Here is a 23,446-nt window from a genome sequence, read left to right as displayed (position 1 = left end):
CTGTAATACATGCTATCTTGAGAGAAGCCACTAGTGAAACCTATGGCCCCGGGTCTCTTTTCTATTATATTACATATCTTTTATTTACATTGCATCTCGTTTACTATTTTGCAATCTTTACTTTCCAATCTATACAACAAAAATACCAAAACTATTTACTTTACTATCTCTATTAGATCTCACTTTTGCAAGTGACAGTGAAGGGATTGACAACCCCTTTATCGTGTTGGTTGCAAGGTTCTTGATTGTTTGTGCAGGTACTAGGTGACTTGTGTGTCGTCTCCTACTGGATTGATACCTTGGTTCTCAAACCTGAGGGAAATACTTATTCTACTTTGCTGCATCACCCTTTCCTCTTCAAGGGAAAACCAACGCATGCTCAAGAGGTAGCAGAGTGCTACCATGCTTGACAAGGCCAAAGTTGCGGCCGTATCTGTGGTGTAGTTTCGCACCTTGTCGGAGGTAGTGGGGTATCCTCCTGCAGTATGCCAATGACACCATCATCTTGGTGTAAGGCTCCGAGGACGATGTCACGAACCTGCAATTCCTCCTCCTCTGCTTTCAACAAATGTCGGGTCTCAAATTTTATTTGGACAAGAGTGAAGTGATGGTGATGGGATAATCCCCCACCAAGCACTAGAGTATCGCCGACCAGCTTAATTGTCAGCTGGGTTCCTTCCCCACGACCTACCTAGGCATACCTATTAGCGACTCTAGGCTATCCATGGTGGATCTACGATCGACAGTAACCAAGCTCCAACACCATATCGAGCCCTGGCAAGGTAGATTGTTGTCCAAGGCGGCTCGAGCGGTCCTCATCAACTCCTCACTATCTAGCCTGCTCCTGTTCATCATGAGCTTCTGCAGCCTCCATGGGACCCTTCATCATGAGATCCCTAAGTTCCAAGCAAGATTCTTCTGGGCAGGGGAGGGTGACAAGCAGAAATACCATATGGTTTGTTGGCCTTACATTTGCAAACCACGTGACCAGGGCGGGCTTAGGATCATGTCTTCCAAACGCATGAACAGTTGCCCTGCTGATTCGATGGTTGTGGCAGATTGCAAATGGGAAGCGCCATCTTTGCCTTAACATCATCCGGAACAAATATCTACGAGGTCAACCGCTCGCCTTTTTTCAGAGGTCCGGTGGATCGCAGTTCTGGCAATCCGTCATCCAGTTGCTCTCGGTTCTTCGCATTGGGACCTCCTCTTAGTTGGATCTGGTGCCTCCACCCTATTCTAGTTTGACAGGTGGGCCGGGGATCTCCCGTTTGCCGCCCGATTCCAGGATTTGTTCTCGATCATGGTGGAACCTAGGATCTTTGTGGAGGTGGCCTTTATTGACTTAGGGCAACTCACTTTTTGGCGGCCATTTGGGCCCCCAAATCTTGCTGCCTGGCACGAGCTCCTTGAGTGCGCCGCTCTCCAGGAACCATATGTGGATCAGGCGAGCGATCGCGTTTCTTGGCACCTGAAGCCTTCGGGTAGTTTCTTCACTAAATCCCTATACCAGGCCATTGCGGCCACACCTGGACATGAGCCCCTAGAGGTTATTTAGGCGATCAGATTGCCACTAAAGATTATGATCTTCTTGTGGCAATGGATCCGGGGCCCTCAGGTGTGGAGGTTCTCAAGAGGAATGGCCACGGGGACGGGATTTGCCCCATATGTGGGATGGAGGAGGACTCGAATCACATCTTCTTCACATGCATGTTCGCTCAATTCCTTTGGAGTTGCTTCTGCGAGGTGGTTGGTGGGTGTTGGTGCAATAATAACTTCCCCGACCTCTTCGTGGAAATCTAGGCATCCCCCAACATGCCCGCCACATTAGGTGGTTGGGGATTAGGGTCCTCATGTGGACCTGTGGACGGTCCGCAATAAACTGGTGATCCAGCGTGTGCCCCTTTGACGTGCTACTGACGCAGTTTTCAAAATGTGTGGTTACTTGCAGCTCTGGCGGCTGCTTAGCCGCCCTCAGGATCGAGACGTCATCGACACCAACATTGTTGATCTTCGCGTGATGGCTCTCCGCTTGGCGCCGCCGCTTCCTCCTCCAGCCCCAAGCCAGATTAGCTTCTTCGGTGGCTGTGCCGCCGTCTTTATTCTGTTTTTTCTTCAGGGCTGGTTGAGTTGTGCTCTCAGCAGAACCCTCTTATATTATGTTGTGTGTTACATTTGCGTATGTGCAATGTGAACTTTTGTAGTACCGTGTGGATCTGGTGGTTTGCTTTATGTATAAAGCTAGGCGAAAGCCTTTTTCGTAAGGGAAACGATTGTATACGGCGTGCCGGCCGAAATTTCGGTCGGTCGCGTCCACACGCTCAGCGTCCGACGATTCAGATGACGACATGTAAGTACAACGCACCCGCACGCGAATTAAATCTGGTGCCTTATCTTCTTCCTCCTTCATTCTACTCAGTCCGTTTCTCCTATCTCCAGTGCATGGCTCTGCTCCTTCCTAGTCTTCCCCACGCACCTCGAGACCCCACAAGCTCTCTCACGGCGACGTGCTCGCGTGCGAGAAAGCGTCGATGGCGGAGACGTCTACCTCTGACAGCGAGTCTCAACCAAACGGAGACAACATTTTTTCTGCCTTCGGTCCCCCCTTTGTTTTTTGTTGCATGCGCACACACTGTTGTGAGGCGACACTCACGATGACGCAACAGTCGCCATGGATGTGCTCATACAGAGCTTTGTTTTTCTGTTATGGAGTGCTGCAACCGGCCGTAGGAGATGCTATATCCGGCGGCGGGGATGTTACAAACGATATTTATTTTTGCTGGAACCAAATACTAGATTTGTCGCTATTTTTCATTTGCTGGAACCAGTGTTTTATTTTGCTACTACCGGCATCTTCATCTGCGACTACCGGTGACGACATTTTTCTGCTACACAGGTTCGTGAAGATGATGCAACCTCGACAATGGGCGTCAACATTTTTTTGCTGCAAACCATGAAGATTTTGCTACAACCGGCAACAATGTTTGTTACCACCATACACAGCGGCCGGCCGACATTTGTTTTTGTTTTTGCTACAACCATATCAATTGTCCGCTGCAACCGGCAACCAAGGAAGCTACATCCGATAAACAGTTTTGCTACAACGGTGACGGCGACCGGCAGCGGCGAGCTTTTTTTTTGTTGGAACTGATACACTTTTTTGCTACAAACGGCCGATTGTTTTGCTACTATCGGCACCTCGAGGGAGAGTACTTTTTTGTGAGCGCATCGCCGGAGGTGCTTCGACCGGTGACCATCGCCACTAGAAGCTGCGGGCGCCTCCCCTGGAGCTGTGACCGTCCCTGCGAGGAGCTGCAACCCATGGGTGAAAGCGTGCTGCATATATGGATCTGACGAGAAACATGACACGACGGCAGCGACCGGCGGCGACCACGACATCCAGCAGCACGGGATGGCAGAGGGGGAGGAGGCCTAGATGACGGGATGGTCGCTGTCGGCCGCGAGGACGTCCAGCAGAACGGGGCAGTGCTCGCGTTGCGCGCGGGGAGGAAGAAGAAGATGAGAAAGTCAACGCGCGTAGGATCAGACGGTTAAATCTCGCTGCATCGGGCGGCTGGGGGCTGGACCGGCCCAATAGTTAGGCAGGTGGACCGGCGCATATCACTGCCCTTTTGGTAAAGAAAAAAGTCAAAGTCGCCGGCGACACACACAAGTTCACCGATAGATACGTGTCGCGCCCGCGCCCGTCAATGGCGGCAACGAGTGCAGCAGCGGGGAGCAGCGAGCATGGCGAGCGCATGGGACAACCTGTCGAGCAGCCTGTGGGGCGCCCTGGGGCAAGCCTCCACCATGGCCCAGCTGGTGGGCGTCGACGCGCTCGGGCTGGTCTCCATGGTCGTGCAGGCCGCCCTGGTGGCGCGCCGCCACCGGGATGCCTGCGTGCGGCTCGCGCAGCACGTGGAGCTCGTCGGCGGCCTGCTCGGGGAGCTGGAGCTCGAGGATCTGATGCGGCGGGAGGCCACCAGGCGGCCGCTGGAGCAGCTCGGCAGCGCTCTGCGGCGGTGCTACGCGTTCGTGACCGCGTGCCAGGACTGCGGCTACCTCCGCCGCCTGCTCCTGGGAGCCCGGATGGCCGACGAGCTCCGCGCCGCCCAGCACGAGATCGACATGTTCATCCGCCTCATCCCGCTCATCGCCCTCGTCGACAATTCTACTGCAGATAGTCGCCGTGTCAAGGTTAGTACTAGTATCAAAACTGATTTCAGAGCTGATATCGAAACTGAAACCTCACTGGTTGAGGATTACTGATTTCAGAGCGATTTTACTTAAATTCGGTTGAACTGATCTATTCAAGTGACTGCGTCTGAATTGGGGTCCAATTGCAGATTGTTAATTGCCGTTAAACAATTCGATATGAATTTTACAATAAGTAATTAATCGTGGACCAATAGGATTGGAGATTGGGGGAGTGAGGGGTTACAACTAACCTCAATCATACAATATGTGCTGTTTTTTTTGAGAGAGAATCAATATGTGCTGGTTAGCTGTACATCAATAACGATGATATTTGATATTGTCTAGCAGGCTGATGAGGGGGCCGGGTGCTCATTGTAGTGACAGATAGTTCAAATCGTCACATCAGGTCAGCTTTTTACAGTATGCACACCTCGTCGATGAATTTGTTTGACTTGAGATACAAAATGATTTGTCATATTCCTAGCATCTTTGTCAATATAAGCACGATTTTTCCTTGTTAAGTTGAGTTAATGTCATGTTCAAGTTATGTATCAATGCCATAAGTTCAGTTATACAGACTCAAATGCATGAAGTTTCCCACTTCTTATGACTCTATTGAAACCAAAGATGGGTTGGCACAATAATGATGAGATTTCCTACATTTAGGCTTCCAACAAAACCTTTGGAGTTCACCAAAATACACATTCAAGGAGCTACTGAACTCTGCGATGTTGGAGAATAACAATTTGTAGGTAAGCACTTACATTTGTGAATTTCCTAATGCGCTTAATCATGGACTCAGATATGGAAAGTAATAGACTGAAGTTTCATGTCAATGTTATATGCTTCAAGTATTTTGGATTGCTTCATTGTCTCCAAATAAATGATTTTGATATTACTTTTGTTACACATGCATACTTTTTCATGAATAAATATTGTGTCACCACATAGAATTTAACTGTAGTAAAATAAGTTAATAGCACGTCATGAAAGAGCACTAGCTAGTGGAAGCAATCATACATGTATGATATTACCTCCGTCCAAAATTACTTGTCTTAGATTTGTTTAGATATGGATATATCTAACGTTAAAACGTGTCTAGATATAGACAAATCTAAGACAAATAATTTGGGACGGAGGGAGTACAATATAAGAACTTCAAACTACCGATAGTACAGCTCTTGAGAAGTTCCTTTAGCACATACTTACTCCATTATTAACCACATGAAACACAAACAAACTGGAGCATTTTTCTAAAAAAATTACTTTTAATACTGTCAGTGTTCGTTAAATTCCCATTGGTGACAAGGGTAGATTATCTGTGAGTCAGGAAAAGTTGATGTTCGAGAGCAGAATATCGTTGACATTGAAGAACTTGTGGAGCTTTGTACCCGTATGGAAGAGGCTTGCGCGGGATTCACAAGGTTCGATTTCTGTCAGATCTTGGATGCTACAGAGAATTTCTCAGAGAAGATGATAATTGGATGGGGAGGATTTGGGAGGGTGTACAAGGTAAGCCAACATAGAAACAAGTTAACAAAGTGAATGCATATCCCCCTTGTCTTCCTAATAGCGTGGATGTCCGCTTAGAGAAAGTTAGTTTTAACCCCCTTAGTAAAAATTGCAGGGCCGGTTGCCTGGTGGACTTAATGTTACCATCAAAAGAGCTGATGAGCACGCAGCAACGGTTGAAGTCAACAGTGAATTGCAGCTTGCAAAGCTTCAGCATGCCAATGTGATTAGGTTATTGGGGTGGTGCATCCATGGGAAAGAAAGGATTCTAGTGTATGAGTTCATGCAAAATGGTTCCTTGGATCGTTACCTATGTGGTAAGTTTTCCCTACTGTAAGTTATTTCCAAGCGCGCCTCGTTTAATTCTAAGTATGTATGTGCATGAATGCAATACGTCTACAATTAAATTAAGGCTACAACAACCCTAGTTCTACATCATAATTAATATGAAACTATTATAGTTTGGTTTAGAGCAGAATAGAAAATTCCAAAAAAAGATAATCATTCTTTGAACATTCTGCAGACAGAACAAAAGGGCAATTGCTAGACTGGTCTAAGCGATTCAAGATAATTACAGGGTTAACAGAGGGAATTGTTTACCTGCATAAGCACTCCATGTTCTGGCTTGTCCACAGAGACTTGAAACCACATAATGTCCTCTTGGATTGTAACATGATCCCAAAGATTGCTGATTTTGGTTCAGCTAGAGCACTGGGTTCAGACGTAGCAGAAGAGCGCACGAGTAGGGTCGTGGGAACTAGGTATCAGCTACACTTGATATATCAATCATCACAGATTCCCACTATTTTGTCTTCAGATGTTCGAATATTACAGTTTTGACATCCTTTGTTTCATCTTTTCAGTGGTTACAAAGCCCCAGAGTATGCATCTCGAGGAGTTTACTCGCTGAAGACAGATGTGTTCAGCTTTGGCATCCTGGTTCTGGTGATTATTAGTGGCCGAAAGAATACCATACTCGACAAGCGAGGGGATACTGTTGGTGATCTTGTACGAGATGTGAGTGAACTGAACATATATATTTAAAGCAAGATTTCTTATACTAGTTCACATTCATGGGATGTTTACTTTTGTTGCCAGATTATTTTCCTTCTTTTGCGCTGCAGTTCTCTGATGTCAAGCTTGTTGAAAAACTCTTTCAGGCCTGGCATATGTGGAAGGACCAAAGGTTGCATGAGCTTGTGGATCCGTTGTTAGGGGACGGATATGAAGTCGCCGAGATAATAAAATGTGCTCAGGTGGCGCTGCTTTGTGCTCAGGAAGATCCAGCAGATCGGCCTGCCATGACAGATGTTGCTGCAATGCTGAACTCTGAAAACATAAGCTCGCCGATGGAGCCTAAGCAGCCAGCCGCGCTGATCCATGGGTGTGCCGGCACACACACGACATCGACATACGTGGGCCAATCAAGCAGGACAATAGACATAACCATTACAAGTTCATCTCCAATATCGACCAGAGTTCGAATCATTCTAGACCCGGAGGTTTGATATAATGGAGAACATTCAGTAGTAGCATATATACAACAAAAATGTAAGCAAGGATTATGGGCTTTTTATGACACAGGTAGTGTATATATTCGAGATATTAAGACCAGTTTTGTATAGTGAAAATAAACATGTTTCTGTAGTACCAACTACCAGACTGATTTTCCATCAGCTACATTGTAATTCAAACGTATTTTCGACGGCATCCAGGGATATGGGCCTTGGGATCTTTGCAAGCTTGATGTAATGATGTTGAGGTTTCTGAGATCATACATGGCAAACTGAAACTGACACTTAGCCGGCATGTTCAACTTCAGAATAATCAGACTTGAATTTATTTATTTTTGCGCATAATCAGACTTCAACTTGACAAGCAGCAACTACAGAGCTCAGAGTTAAGATCTGTAGCTGCACACACTACAAACACATCAGGATCTCCAAATAAACGCTGTTCTGGATTGAAAAAAGACCTTGATGCACCTGAACATCCATGCTCAGGTAGTGTACAATATAAGAACTCTGAACTCTGAACTGAAGCAGAGAGACATAGTAATCAGAAGCCATTAGTGCTAGTTGGAAAGATTCATCTTATACTCGGAATTCATTAGTGCGCGTTTTAGCCATGCCCGGGCCGACTCGGATTCAAAAACCAAAGTGCGCGTTTTAGCTATGCCTGCCTGGGACGACTTCCACTCGGATTCAAATTACTTCCCGCGTCTCTTCTTTCTTGCTCGCCTCGATTCCAGCGTCTCCCAGATTCCCGATCTATCTCACCTCGCATCCTCTTCCTCCCTCCCGTCCCGCCGCCGGATCCCTGCTCTCGCGATCGTTGTTTGATCGTTGCTCCTCGATCAACTCCGCGGCCGCGACCATGGCCGGCACCACGGTGCTTCCGCCGTCTTGCTCCCGCGTCGTAGCGCCGCCGCTGCCGACCTCCACTCCTGCTCCTCCCGTGTGCGCGTGAACCCCGCCTTGGTGGCCAACCCTGCGGCTGCCAAGAAGCCAAAGCGCCCCGGATCCGTGCGCGACGTCCAACTGCCGCCGGCGAAGCGCGTACGCGGTGACTGCTCCGGGGGCGAGCTCCACGTCGCGGTCGACAGCAGCAAGCTTCCGTGTCCCAGCAGCAGCAAGGATCCAAGAACCAAGAACCAGGTCGCCGAATCTCCGGAGAGCGCGACGCAACCGAAGCCGCAGATGAGCATGCGCGAACTGATCGAGAAAGCTCGCCTCACCATGGCTCGCCTCGACAAGGCTCGATCGGCCTCCAAAGAAGAGGCCAGTCGTCAGCAGGAGATCGAGCGCAGCAGAGCAGAGGCCAGGCGAAAGGTGGAGCAGATGGCGGACACCGTGCAGTTCAACGACCCCTGGATCCATTACTCCGACGTGACCAAGTCCCCCGAGGAGCTGCTCCAAGCAAGACAGCACGCATGGCGTTATCAAGCTCGCCTCCTCGAGATGGCTCGTCGACGGGACTTTGCGCAAGCGATGCAAATCCACGGATGAGCGCTCGGGTGATCGAAGCAGAGGAAGAAATTGCATCAGAGGAAGCAGAGGAACCAATTCCTTTCTTGAGTCCGTGTGGGTGAACCTTCGAGTTAAGCTAGTCCTTCCTAAACCATTCACATGTGAGTTTCATTTAATCTTTGCATCTCTAGATTCTGCACTTAATCACCAAGATTTCTAGTGTTCTTTCAATCCCTTTCAGTCATTAGTAATTTTACAAGAGTGTCAGCAGAGTCTCCATCTAGCTAGGCAGCAAAAACCTTGTTAAGATGTGTACGGCATAGTTACACTACATCCACACCTGGTCCTAAGTAAGGGTTTAAGTAAATAAAGGGCATTTTCAATAAATCAAAGTAAAGCAGATGAGCCTAAAAAGGAAGCTCATGTACTGCAATTCCGGCACGAGACAGAGCGTAAAACGCACTCGCCGCAAAATCAAAACGCCCGTTTGCTACCCGGCTTGTAGCAGGAAAAAAGAGTAGAATTGAACTTGTCGATACACACAGTAATCATGTGAGCTGCCTAGCGTCTGGAGACTATGCTGACTCTCCTGTAAAATTAATCTTGGCTGACTTGGATTCTTAGGCATTGGCGTCGTGGTGAGTTAAAGTTGCAGTTTCTGACGAGTAGCATTGGTTGGTGAACTCTTGTGTGTATGTGTGAGTGAAGCTTTGAGCTAAGCAAGTCCTTGATGTACCGACTATCAAGTCATACTGTAATCAATTTTGGATATGAATGAGAGAATTGTTGGTCTGAATTTTGCAGAGCATTTGAGTAATCTTTTCGTATCTATTTATTTTTGTATGCTTCTGTGGCTTCTTAAAGCATTCTGCTGCTCTAGTCGAAAAAGTGTGTACTGCGGCACAGATCCAATGGATCATCTTTGATTTCACAATACTTCGTTTGAGTGGTGATGCACATAACCATGTTCGGAAAAGAGTAACTAGTCAAGAATGTGAAAAAGGTGGCATCATATTGCAGCCATCTGTCAAACTCTACACCATCCTTGAAGAAGGTCTAGTTGTAAGCTACAAGTTGTCAACTATGTAATCTAGTTGCAAATGTGTAGGAGAATTTCACTGGCATGTTTTCCAGTAATGCGAGTGAGATTTTTAATTTGACCACGAATTAGTGTGAATTATGATCACAATTGACGATTTATGCAAGGGATTCGGTTTATGTAAAACCATTGGATCACAATTATGATCAGTCTGATGTATGCAAGCATCTGCCACTAGATCTCTTTCTATGTTTTCTTTCATCTGATGTGTGCATCTGATGTATGTACAGCTCGTGTACTTGCTGTCTGAATTTTGCAACTGCTGCAATTTTCGTACGGTACAATTTGTGCCAATATCAAACCAATTTCATGCCACATTATAGAGAAAATAATTGAATTGAATTAACATATCCATTGCCATACATCCACTGAAATACAAGGGTCAGATACATCAACTGAATTTACACTACAGAGCTTCATTAAAAAAAATAACTCAATTACAATGAGAAACGTTGACAACATCCACAGGTGTTGCAGTTCTTGCTCTTCCTCTGTGCCTTAGCGTCATCCGCAGCTTCTCCGCTTCCTCCGAAAGAGAAATTAAGAGTGCCCATTTTAACACTCTGGGAAATGACATGCCCAAGGAGGAGAATTATCAGTACTTCAAAGTAGCAAGGAGGAGAAGAACCAATACTATCAAAAGAGAAAGGGCTTACCCATTGTTTTTATCCATTGCATTTTGCCACTATCAATACTTCAAAACTTCCAGCAAAACTTCCAGCAAGTGTGTAGGAGTATTTCACTGGCTTGTTTTCCAGTAGTGCGAGTGAGATTCTGAATTTGGCCATTAATTAGTGTGCATTATGATCACAATTGATCAATTAATTTAAGGGATTGTTTTATGTAGTAAAAGCATTGGATCTGATGTATGCAAGCATCTGCCACTAGCTCTATTTCATCTGTTGTGTTCCCTCCTAATAACAATTCTTTTCATGACTAAAGAAGATTACTTCTGTGCTTGAACAGATATATGTGCCCCGTCTAGAAAATTTTACACCACAACAATTCAGAATTTGTTTGTCGCATTAGGAAGGTGCCAAAAAGCTTGCTAGGTTATCCCTATCAAAAGGTTTCAAATAGTATTTAGAAAACATTCTCACTGGAAAGAAACATATCATAATGTTTTGATGACCTTTTCAAATTAGCTCTTCTCTGTAATACCCTCGGCCTCGGGTGACCAATTCTTTTTCCTCTGTAAAGGCCATTAGTTTGTTTGCATCTTGCGTCCTAATAAAGGGGCTTGTGTGTCAAGATGATGCAGACACAAAACAGTCCTGTTTCTGGTTGTCTGGCTTGTAGCAGCTCTGAACTTCAGGGTTAATATTGTTATTTCCTTCCCTAAATAGCACTTTTCATTAGCAGTTAAACGAACTACCAGTTAAAAACATAGTATGATCAACTTGAACGGTCAAAACTTGGCCAGCGACACCATCATCAATCTTTGCCTCCATTAGGCCATCATCAGTCATTTGTCTCCACTTCTCAAGGCAAAACTTCGGGCATGACATTCAGAATACAACTTTTTTTTTTCACTATAGCCATCGCGGACGTATGGGACTAGTAGTTCTCCATGTCACTATACAAACAAGCCCATTCTTCATTTCATTTTTCTTTTTTTCATTTGTGTTCTTTGCTTCATCACAAGTGGTTTGATCCGAAAACAACTATTGGTCTTATTTTCTACAACATGCAGAATAGTGATCTCAGAATCTCACCTAGATCCCCCGCAAAAAAAAAAAAGAATCTCACCTGGATCAATCAAGTTTCTGAGATCATAGATGGCAAACCAAAACTTGAGAACCATCAAACTCAACTCGACAAGCAGCAATCACAGAATTCAAGAGTTAAGACCTGTAGTTGCACCTTGCACATACTTACAAAAGATTGCATCAGTATTCATTATGTATATGTGTGTACCATTCCCAATAGAAATCAGAAACCATTATTCCTAAAACTGCAACCTGTCATGTTAGATTATCTTTCGTCGAAGATTAACAGGGTCATAGGCATTTCGCCATTTTTCTGATTTTAGCACACCGCAAAATGAACGCAACACTACAAGCAGGTGGTATAGATTTCTTATACTGGCAGCAGGGCTTTATGCAAGGAAAACTCAACCGACGCAATGTATCAACTACCCAACCAAATGCATCGGAAACTTGATACATTACAGGGAGAAATTTGCGCTTCTACTCATTAGATCTTGCAAAGGAAAATGGGAACTATATGTGGGGATTTCCTTTTCGATACGAGTTCTACTTGCGGTGAGCTTTTCTCCATCTATATGTGCAGGGACGGTTCTGAAATAAGCCATACGAGATACAACAACAGCACAAGAAATCAGATAATGCTGCACGGTTCAGAATCTTTTGATGCCAACCGAGGGGATACAGTTGGTGATCTTGTACGAGATATAAGTGAACACTTGTGGGTCAATACACCAAGACAGTATAAAACTCAATGGAGACACATATATAGACTGAATGTACGATGTTCAGTTTACCAGACGAAGACCAAGCGGTCAGGTTGGTAAGCTAGCAAAATAGAATTGCAATACAAAAATTTAAGCAGACGAAGACGGCTTCAACCAGAGGTGGATTAACGGCGCCACCTTCTTCACCGACGGCCTGGCCATGATCCGCCCCCACCACGCACTGACGTTCGCGCGCGACTCCAGCAGCGTCGCGTACTCGATGCCGGCCACCAGGTAGTAGGTGATACCGAAGTGGAGGAGGTCGGCGAGGCTGAAGAAGTCTCCGGCAAGGTACGCGTGCGTCGACAGCCGCGCCTCATACACGTCGAGGACCTTCTCCAGCTTGCCGACGTTCTCGTCGACGACGGCCTGGTCGCGCGCGCCGCCGATGAACGGCAGGATGACGCACTGCTGGACGATGTGTTCGATGGCCGGCTGGTACTGGTGGGCCTCCACCTCCGTCCACACGTCCACCATGGCTGATTCTTCGAGGCTGGATTCCCTTGGAAGATCGGTCGCGCTGGTGCCTCCGTACTCGCGGAGCACGTACCGAGAAATCGCGCGCGATTCTGAGATCGTATTACCGACGTGCGGATTAATTGATAGGGCAAAAGAAAATCTAATCATCGTTTGTAAAAGTGAGGTTTTGATTAAGATGCTATGGTCTGATTTGTGATGAGCGTGAGAATTTCATACCGAAGAGAGTCAGCTCTCCGTCCTCTAACACTGGGATCTTCCCGAAAGGCTGCAAGATTGAAGCATACAAGAAAATGGAATGAGATAGAAAATTAGAGCACCTGAGTAATAACACTTGTCACGAAAAAGTAGAAGGTGGAGTGCTGTGGTTGATGGTAGAGCTCAGCAGAACCGACGTACGTTTCGGGAGAGGTGGGGCTCGGTCCTCTGCTCACGCGCCGCCATGTCGAGGGGGACGAGCTCGTAGTCTGCGCCCGTCTCCTCCAGGCACAACAGCACCGTCGCCACGAACGGAGACGCCCCCACCCCGTACACCTTCACGGCACCGCCCATCTCTCTCTCTCTCTCTCTCTCTCTCTCTCTTCGGGGTAATTTAGCAGGCTCTGTTTTTTTTAAAGTAGCTCTGTTTCTGACGCCTATAAGCATCGGACTGTACAGGAGCGGAACTGGGAGCAGCTGAGAGAGGTCAAAGGTGAGGAAGGAGAACGGTAGGTGGGTGGGGATGCAGAGGAAGGGAGGAGAGCTAATCAGATTTCTCATACACCAATCCACAGCGCACGGCGCCCTTTTAGCAAGGACCACCCAGCTTGCATGGGCCCCACTGTCATAGGCACACCCTGTTCAAGAGTCAAAGACTATGTCTCCCCTGCTGGGCGTGGGTCCCGCTTCCTAAAGTCTTTTTCTCCCTCACCCTCCCGAGGGCATATCTAACGTTGTTCCGCAAACCAGACACTGCATCCGTCCGCAGACAGAGGGACCAATTCACAAACACCAATGCGGAAGCCGGTCATCCAAAGCTATCCCATGTACATCCGGCGGCCATCCAAGCAAATTTGATAGATACTTAAACAGATCAGACGAATTTGGGAAGCAATTTGAACCTACAAGTAGACTTGTATGAGAACTCACTTACGGGGATCAGGGCCGGCAATAGCATCTTGAAGGGCCTAGTGCAAATTGGGTGTAATGGACCCGACACTTAATGAGTTAAAAGATGAACTTCCACATGTATATAATGCATGCTATAAAGTCATTATAAAGGCATAAATATAAGAAATGTAAGTTTTAATATCAAATAATGTCTTAATACACTATCTGTATGTGACTATAAGATACTTCGTCCGTTCCTAAACGTAATTTTTTTTAGAGATTTCAATATATACATATGGATGTATATAAACGCATTTTTTAGTGTAGATTCACTTATTTTGCTTCGTATATAATTCGCATAGGAATCTCTAGAAAGACTTGTATTTAGGAACGGAGGGAGTAGAAATGATGGATATGATACATGTATTCCAATATAAATAACAGTCAGAGAAATATAGTCTTGTCACGCAGGGTATGGGGGCATACCCCCCCCCCCCTACTGTAACATAAGGCGTGGGAAGGGGTTCAAGCCCATCTAACCCTACTTAACTAATTACCCTAGAGAAAACTAAAGTGTCTGGTCATGGTTGGCGTAGTTACTATCCATTAGTAAAGTCATTTATTTCTATAAGTGTTGGTGTTATCTTCCACCGAACATATTTCAGTAATGTATTTTTATTTGTATGTAGATGTATTGGGCCCTTATAGATAGGTCCTACACCATTGTACTTCTTACCATGGCTTAGGATGGCCTCGTTGGGGACTATGTCGGTCGGCATTTTTCAAGCTCGGTTGTTGAACATATCTTAATATAAGAAAGAACAAGTTGTTGGGGAAAAGTGATCTCAACATACTGGTTCAACTATAGATCCCCTAATTAGTAACTCATCGTAGGTTGTGATCCCCTCAAATCTTGAGAAGCTGGTGAATATGCAAAAACTAAACCTGTCACACAACGATATTAGTGGTTCAACACTAGCAGGGTTATCTCAAATGACAAGCCTTGAATGAATTGACTTCTCTTACAATCGACATGCCGGTGAGATGTCATAAGGGAATGCTTTCCAAAATGCATCAACTGATGTCTACATTGTTAATTTGGTATTATGCGGTAAGCATGAGAGAAGGGGATACTGCTCTGGGTGCGGGTCGAAGGGAACCACTTCACTGGTGACCTCTCGGTGTTAGGTGTCCATGTCAGCTTAAACAACCTGATGCCCTCCGGGAATAAACTACAAACGGGATATCGTCAAACTCGGGGAAATGCATCAATTTTATGTGTCTACGCATAAATGGAAATACCTTACCCGAAGGATTTGGTAGCATGGCAAGCTTGCAAGACGTAAATCTTGACTGAAAACAATCTCACAAGAGGTGTTCCACTTAAGAGCGTCTTCCGCCTTTTTAGTCTGAATCTTAGCCATACTGCCATCTAGGGCCTATTGTGATAAAGTTTGGCAACAATTTCAACCTACAACAAGTAGACTTCTCCAAGACCTCTCTTATGGGGGCCAAGACCGACAATAGCATCTTGACAGGCTTAGTGAGAAAATTTCGTATTATTGCGGTGACGTGGGGTGGGGGCATCTGCCCCCTACTCTCTAACAGAAGGTGTGAGAGGGGCAATCCCCTCTAATCCTAACTTAACTTGTTTCCCTAAAGAACTAAACTAGTTGCCATGGTTGATAGAGTTACTAACCATAAGTAAAGATATTTATTTATGGAAGTGTTGTTGTTATATTCCAACAAACATATTTTAGTAATATATTTATAGATACCATGGCTTAGGGTCACCCCTGTTGGGGACAATGTCGATGGGCATTTGGCAAGCTAGGCTATCAAACATTTTTTATATAAGCAAGAACAAGTTGTCAGCGGCAAATACTAAGTGATAACAACATTTTTTTTTAGCTACAGTAACTTCTTGATTTGGGTAGTTACTCATTGTCAGTTGTGATCCCTTTGAATCTTGAGAAGTTGGTGAATTTGCAGAAACTGAACCTCACACACAATGATCTCAGTGGTTCCACACTACCGTTTTTTTCCACATGCCAAGCCTTGAAACATTTGGCTTCTCTTATAATCGACATGCCAATGAGATGTCGTAAGCGTATGCTTTCTGAAATGCATCAGTTGATGTCTACATTGGGAATTTGGAGTATACAATAAGCACCAGAGAAGGGGTAAGCGACTTGATATGCCACATGTCCCTTTTCATTATGTCAAAGGAAGAGAAAGAAGTGTGATAGTGATTGGGTATTGCACTCAATGGCCTTCTCTCAAACTTAAGTACTTCCTTGGTCTGTCAAAAAACTTATTTCCATCTTTGGTCCCCCGGTTATACTCTTCAATTGGTTTGAGGCTTTTAACGTGTGGGATACCGTTCGTATTGGCATTTTTTTAGTCATGCCAATCCGTTTAGGCGTTGATCCCCCCATTCCCTGAGCAGTCCTTCTTCTGAGAGAGGTACCCCATCCTCTGGTCTTTGAATACCCGATTTAGATGATTTACATCAAATTTGAATAGACGCAGTCAATAAGCAGATGAACTGCTGAATACATACACAAAAAATTGCGCATAATATGTTCATTTATGTCATTATGATTGATAGAAAGTAATTATTATTGTAGAATTATTGGAGAATGAACAAGGCCGAAAACATTGCTTCCCTTTTTTGGAGGAATGCTAGGAAGATATGTAAGAAAGGTAGTATGCATGATGTGCAGGGGATGACTTATGTGACCGAAGATCAAATTGGAGAATCGTGGTTAAAGAGCAAACTCAAGAACGAGTGGTGTCTATGTCGAATGTGACAATAGAGAAAACTGAAAAACCAATAGTTTGACTTGAAGATGTCTCACCGCCGCTGCCGGTTTATGATTTTAGTCATCTTAAAAATGAACTGGGGTAAAGGCTACCCATTGCAAGTTATCGTGTCAGTGATCAAGACACAGTTCAAACTTTGGAGATCATATATCATGAAAAGTGCATTCAAACCTTATGCACATGACTTCGAAACAGTCGGGAATAGAGTTTAGTGATTTAGTCATTTTGGCTTCATAAACATGGTTGGCCTGAATATAGTATCAAAGAGGAAGCTGCATTTTGCTTTGTATGCTACTTGTTCAAAGAGAAGAAAATACTTGTGGCAAGGGAACTAATGCATTTACTGATGGTGGCTAGAGATACTTGGATAGAGATGTTGCTCTTGATATGCATGTCGGTGGTGTAACAAGTGTGCACAATGCAACTCAAGAGAGATATAACATACTATGAATCCCTGTGCAAAAATTGATGATCTTCTTGTGAAGGTGAAAATAGTGAGGATCTACATCTTGATAAGATCATGTTGAAGTATTGACTTAAATGCTCATATATTTTTCTTCGTCAAGGATTGGCATTTCGTGGGCATGATGAAAGTGAATGGTCTATCAACAAAGGAAACTTTATGAACTATTGAAATGTCTTGCGGCAAATAAGGAGGTGAATAAGTATGTTTTGAAGAATGCACCAGGTAACTAAGAATGGAATTCTCACCAGATACAAAATCATATTATTCAGTGTTGTGATCTACATACTAGAAAGCAAATTATTGAAGAACTTGGTGATGGTCATTACATTATTCTAGATGATGAGTCTAGTATGTATCACATACAGAACAACTAGCTTTATGCATGTGTTTTGTTGATAAAGTAGGAAGGCCATGTGAGCACTTTCTTGCAGTTGTTCATGTAATCACTACTTCATTGTCACTAAAGGAAGTAATTGAAACCTTACTTGTCAAACATGGATTGATTATAAGTCAAATTTTTCGACAAGGTTATGATGCGCCTAGTAACATGACATGATAGAGGACTGAAAACATTGATCATGAAAGAGTCACCTTGTGACTATCAACTCTAGCTTGTTCTTTGTTGTTGCCACGAGAAATGATGATTGTGTGGTTTTTTTTATCAAGTGTCTTTATTGATGAACATCATTGGAGTTTCTTGTAAGTGTTATGACATGCTTTGAGATGCTAGACTTCAAAATATCATGAAACTACTTGAATGTGGTGAGTTAAAAAGGGGGAGTTGTATGAATCTAGGGATGGGGTTACATATGCATGGTCATACTCAGTGGGGCTCTCGTTACAAAGTGCTCTCAACATTATTTCTCTGTATCCCAGGATACGAGATGTAATCATCACTCTTGGACAAGATGCTTCGCAAACAAGCGATTGACCAAAGTTTCATACTATTATGGGAGTGTTTGAGTCATTTCACTTTACTTTCAATGCGCACTTGATGCTTGTCATTCTTGGATACACAAGTGATTTGTCCAATTGTTTGCAAAGAAGAGACCAAGATATATTGCTGCAATGCCACTTAGATTGGGAAAAATAGAATACAAGAACTGAGGTCTAATGGGTCGGATGCATTTTCTCAAAAGGTCACACTATTTTGTAACAAGCATGGCATTAAAGTTTAGGTGGGAACTTTTCTTGGAGTCATTGATCAAATCTGTCAAGAGCTTGAAAATCGGCTTGATGGCATAAATATGGAGTTGCTATCTTCTATGAGTACTTTGAATCCTGCCAACTCATTTATTGCTTTTGATGCACACAAGGTACACAAATTTGTTGAGTTGTACCCCCGAAGACTTTCAAGCGCTTACTTGGTACACCTTGAACTACAACTTGATAATTATATTGATGTCATGAGAAAAGATGAGAACTCTAAATGTCTTGGAAGTCTTATTGATCTCTCAGTAAATCTTGTTCAAATAGGGAGGCATACAGTTCATACTTTTTGTATGTTTGCTTATAAAATTGGTATTGCTTCGACCGCTCGCAACAACAAATGTTGAGAGAGTATTTTCTGCCATGAGTTTAGTCAAGTGCAAGTTGAGAATAAGATGAGCGACAATCATTTTGACGATTGCCTAGTCACATACATTAAGAGGGATATTTTCTCCAAGGTGAATGAAGATGATATAATTGATACTTTTTCATGACCATGCAAACGTGTAGGCAAGAAACACAGTCTTCTTTGAACTTCTCAAGGTATGTAGTATGCACTATGCAGGCTTCCTTACTGCAAAACTAAGACTAAATTGAGAATGTTGGTATGTTTGTAAGACCAAATTGATTTATTTCTATGTGGTATTGGTATATAATTAGAACATTCATATGCCATATTGGTTGTAAATTTGTTTTTGAGGAGGATCATCCTGTTTTCAAATCCTAGCTCAGCCACTTCACGGAAGGATCATCTGCAAAAAGCTCCTTGTCTTTGTCTTAAATATGAGACTCCTCAGATTTCTGACATTTATTATTGCTCTATTTCGTTTAAGTTTTCCTGTCTTCCTGCGTGCAACGCTGGTATTGATTTGGTGGTGTGTATGTTAACAATCTTGTTAAGTCTCAGTCAACTAGACTTCGTTATGTCTTAGTCGATGCTTTATTCATCGGATCATATATTGAGATCCGTGCAATTTTTCTTTTCAATCTTTTCTTTATTGTTGGCCATTGGGGGTGGTGTAACTGGGTGCATAACAGCTTCCTTTGGATGCTTATCATCAGCTGACTTCGATTTCTTTCTTAGATGTTATAGCCCTTGACTGAGACTTGGTTAAATGTTAGTCAACTGAGACCTAACCGCACCCATATGTTAATATATTTTTTCTACAAACTTGTTGAAAGTATATAAAGTTTAACTTTAGACAAACCTAAAATGCTAAGTAAATAAAAACGGAGGAGTATTGCTTTTAACTAAGAAAACTGGACATGCTTGCATGGTTGTATGATGGTTTCTTCCCCAGCAATAATACCTGGCTCCACGATGTTCTAAAAAGAAAATCTCCACCGGACTAGAGGAGCAATCTACAGTTCATTCTCATTACAATTCTATAGGAGCTCAAAATCGGGAGATCAATGGGTTCGATGCGGATAAATATTTCACCACCGACCTTCGTGTCGTCTCTCTGAGGCGACTCGAGGGTTCCCAACCCTAGTGCCGCCCCTCCCCCCTCCTCCTTCCACTCCGTCGCCGCCTAAGGTGCGCTCCAGGCTCGTGAGTGCGTCATCTATGATGGTGGTGGCGGGGATCTGGCTGCTCCGCATCTCGTGGAGGGCCTAGGGCACAGGGGCGGCGGCCTCGGATGGTGAGCCCGGCGTGGATCCCTCGGCGGGTGGTGCGGGTGGGCACTGGCTGGATGGCCCCTTGGCTACATGGGTAGAAAGGGGGTGCCAGGCGTGGGTCGTGACGCGGTGGTCTTCTCGCGGACCGCGTTAACGTCATGTGGAGAAGGCCCGCCACATCTTGCCCGGTCTGCTCGATCCCCTTTTGATTTTGGTGGCCAGCATCCCTCTTGGTGTTGTCCTTCGGCTCGGGTTGTTGGGAGCTCGAGGCTGTGAGTGGGAATCGGGGTAACCCCTTGGCCAGTGCGGCGGCCACAACGAAGTCAAGACCTTTGGCGCCGATTCCCTCCTTGGAGGCTTCGGTGAGGTTCCCCTCCTCCTCTTCCTGCCCCCTGCTTAGTGGTGAAGACGTTGGTCCCCTATTTGGGCGGCGTTCTTCTTGGAGGCGTCGTCTGAGGATAGCAGTGGTGACGGGTGCGCAATGGTGGTTCTGGTGGTGGCGGCTAGCTCTTCTCTCTTCGACATCACGCCCGGCTGCATGAGTGGAGGGTCCTTGCCGATGTCATTGGCAGGTCGTCGTCCTCGAGTTCCGGCATGGTGGGATCGGGTTCTTTCTGCAGCGACAACGGTAGCCTGTTTGGTGGGCGCCTTGCGCTCCAGCGAATCTCTCTGTGGTGGGTTTTGTGATGTCCTATGGTGCCGGCCTTGTTCACTTGCGGCTGCTCTAACAGCTTTCGTCCTGCGCTATAGCTGAGCCTGTGGGGGTGATGGCACCTCGACGGAGTTCGACCCGAGTTTGCTGATTTGCACTTGCTCCTCTCCTTGTCAGCCATGTGTCCTAGTCCAAGTGGGATCTGGGCGATTTGCTTCGCTTGTCGACGATGCGACGGCCTACGAGCCAGGACGAGAGGGTTGTGGCCCTCTGTGGCGGCGAAGACACTTGATTTATGGCCCACGGCGGTCTCTCGAGTTCGGGCAAGGGCACTATGCGTCCTCGGTGGTGCCCTAATTCAAGACAATTGCTTCCCTCCGGTCTTGGTCTTAGTGTATGGTGATGGCATTAACGCTGCTTGTTCCTCGCAGTTGCTGTTGCTTCTGAGCTGTTATATCTAGCGCTCTGTATCAGCTATTTTTATTTCCTTTTTTTGTTTTTAATTGTTTCCTCTATGTAATCCTCTGTGATTTGTCCTCCTGACAAGTTGATGTTGGGGAACGTTGCAGAAAATTAAAATTTTTCCTACGGTTTCACAAAGATCCATCTATGAGTTCATCTAAGCAACGAGTCAAGGGAGAGAGTTTGCATCTACATACCACTTGTAGATCGCGTGCGGAAGCTTGCAAGGTGATGATGGAGTCGTACTCGACGTGATTCGAATCACCGATGACCAAGTGCTGAACGGACAGCACCTCCGCGTTCAACACACGTATGGGACGGGAGACGTCTCCTCCTTCTTGATCCAGTAAGGGGGAAGGAGAGGTTGAGGAAGACAGCTCCACCGGCAGCACGACGGCGTGGTGATGGTGGAGAGGCAGTACTCCGACAGGGCTTCGCCAAGCACACAACGGAGGAGGAGAGGTGTTGGGGAGGGGAGGGCTGCGCCTTGAAGGGTGGTGCGGCTACCCTCCCCTCACCCCTCTATTTATAGGGGGAAGGGAGAAGGGGGCCGGCCCCCCTAGAACCCATCTAGGGGGGTGCGGCGGCAAGGGGAGAGGGGGAGAGGGTGGCTTGCCCCCCAAGCCAAGGGGGCGCCTCCTCTAGGGTTCCCCCCTCAACCCTAGGCGCAAGGGCCCAAGGGAGGGGGTGCGGCCAGCCCACCAGTGGCTGGCTCCCTGCCCCACACAGCCCATGTGGCCCCCCGGGAGGGGTGGCCCCTCCCGGTGGACCCCCTGAACCCTTCTGGTGGCCCCGGTACAATACCGGTATGACCCCGAAACTTCCCGGTGTCCGTTTGACAACTTCCCATATATAAATCTTTACCTCCGGACCCTTCCGGAGCTCCTCGTGACGTCCAGGATCCCATACGGGACTCCGAACAACATTCGGTAGTCACATACTAGTCTTCCTAATAACCCTAGCGTCACCGAAACTTAAGTGTGTAGACCCTACGGGTTCGGGAAACATGCAGACATGACCGAGACGCTCTCAGGTCAATAACCAACAGCGGGATCTGGATACCCATGATGGCTCCCACATGCTCCTCGATGTTGTCATCGGATGAACCACTATGTCGAGGATTCGATCAAACCCTGTATGCAATTCCCTTTGTCAATCGGTACGCTACTTGCCCGAGACTCGATCGTCGGTATCCCAATACCTTGTTCAGTCTCGTTACCGGCAAGTCACTTTACTCATACTGTAATGCATGATCCCGTGTCCAACACCTTGGTCACATTGAGCTCATTATGATGATGCATTACCGAGTGGGCCCAGAGATACCTCTCCGTCATACGGAGTGACAAATCCCAGTCTCGATCCGTGTCAACCCAACAGCTACTTTCGGAGATACCTGTAATGCACCTTTATAGTCACCCAGTTACGTTGTAACGTTTGATACACCGTATGACGGAGAGGTATCATTGGATCGTATAGTTCGTTTGCTAGAGTTTTCCAATGTCAAGTATCTATTCCTTTGACCATGAGATCGTGTGACTCCCGGATACCGTAGGAGTGCTTTGGGTATGCCAAACGTCACAACGTAACTGGGTGACTATAAAGGTAGACTACGGGTATCTCCGAAAGTGTCTGTTGGGTGACATGGATCAAGACTGGGATTTGTCACTCCGTATGACGGAGAGGTATCATTGGGCCCACTCGGTAATGCATCATCATAATGAGCTCAGAGTGACCAAGTGTCTGGTTACGGGATCATGCATTACGGTACGAGTAAAGTGACTTGCCGGTAACGAGATTGAACGAGGTATTGGGATACCGATGATCGAATCTCGGGCAAGTAACATATCGATAGACAAAGGGAATAGCGTACGGGGTTGATAGAATCCTCGACATCGTGGTTCATCCGATGAGATCATCGTGGAGCATGTGGGAGCCAACATGGGTATCCAGATCCTACTGTTGGTTATTGACCGGAGAGTCGTCTCGGTCATGTCTGCTTGTCTCCCGAACCCGTAGGGTCTACACACTTAAGGTTCAGTTACGCTAGGGTTGTAGGGATATGTATATGCAGTAACCCGAATGTTGTTCGGAGTCCCGGATGAGATCCCGGACGTCACGAGGAGTTCCGGAATGGTCCGGAGGTAAAGATTTATATATGGGAAGTCCTGTTTCGGGCATCGGGACAAGTTTCGGGGTTATCGGTATTGTACTGGGACCACCGGAAGGGTCCCGGGGGTCCACCGGGTGGGTCCACCTGTCCCGGGGGGGGCCACATGGGCTGTAGGGGGTGCGCCTTGGCCTAATGGGCCAAGGGCACCAGCCCCACATAGGCCCATGCGCCTAGGGTTTATGGGGGAAAGAGTCCTAGGAGGGGAAGGCACCTCCTAGGTGCCTT

The 23,446-nt window shown here is 45.9% G+C and overlaps 1 protein-coding gene and 1 pseudogene across 1 annotated transcript; one reads left to right on the top strand and one right to left on the bottom strand.

Annotated features, from left to right (window-relative positions):
* The first annotated feature begins 3,646 nt into the window (after positions 1–3,646).
* Positions 3,647–7,484, top strand: LOC123112183 (putative cysteine-rich receptor-like protein kinase 20; annotated as a pseudogene).
* A 4,613-nt stretch (positions 7,485–12,097) lies between these two features.
* Positions 12,098–13,467, bottom strand: LOC123088233 (probable glutathione S-transferase GSTF1). Its single transcript, XM_044510433.1, has 3 exons — positions 13,127–13,467; positions 12,947–12,995; positions 12,098–12,819 (listed from the first exon to the last, which is right to left on the bottom strand). The coding sequence occupies exons 1-3, from the start codon at positions 13,370–13,372 to the stop codon at positions 12,341–12,343; spliced, it is 774 nt and encodes a 257-aa protein (XP_044366368.1). The 5' UTR covers positions 13,373–13,467; the 3' UTR covers positions 12,098–12,340.
* Between the last annotated feature and the right edge of the window lie 9,979 nt (positions 13,468–23,446).

This window comes from Triticum aestivum, chromosome 1B (genome assembly GCF_018294505.1).
Source record: "Triticum aestivum cultivar Chinese Spring chromosome 1B, IWGSC CS RefSeq v2.1, whole genome shotgun sequence".
NCBI lineage: Eukaryota > Viridiplantae > Streptophyta > Magnoliopsida > Poales > Poaceae > Triticum > Triticum aestivum.
The sequence above is the reverse complement of the archived record's forward strand: the minus strand, read 5'-3'. Positions and strand labels throughout refer to the sequence as shown.

Excerpts from the sequence above, each read along its gene's own strand:
- LOC123088233 (XM_044510433.1), bottom strand. The coding sequence starts at position 13,372 with ATGCTTATAGGCGTCAGAAACAGAGCTACTTTAAAAAAAACAGAGCCT. Across the intron at positions 12,996-13,126 it reads AGCCCCACCTCTCCCGAAAC|CCTTTCGGGAAGATCCCAGT; the intron begins GTACGTCGGTTC and ends TCAATCTTGCAG. Across the intron at positions 12,820-12,946 it reads CGGAGAGCTGACTCTCTTCG|AATCGCGCGCGATTTCTCGG; the intron begins GTATGAAATTCT and ends ATACGATCTCAG.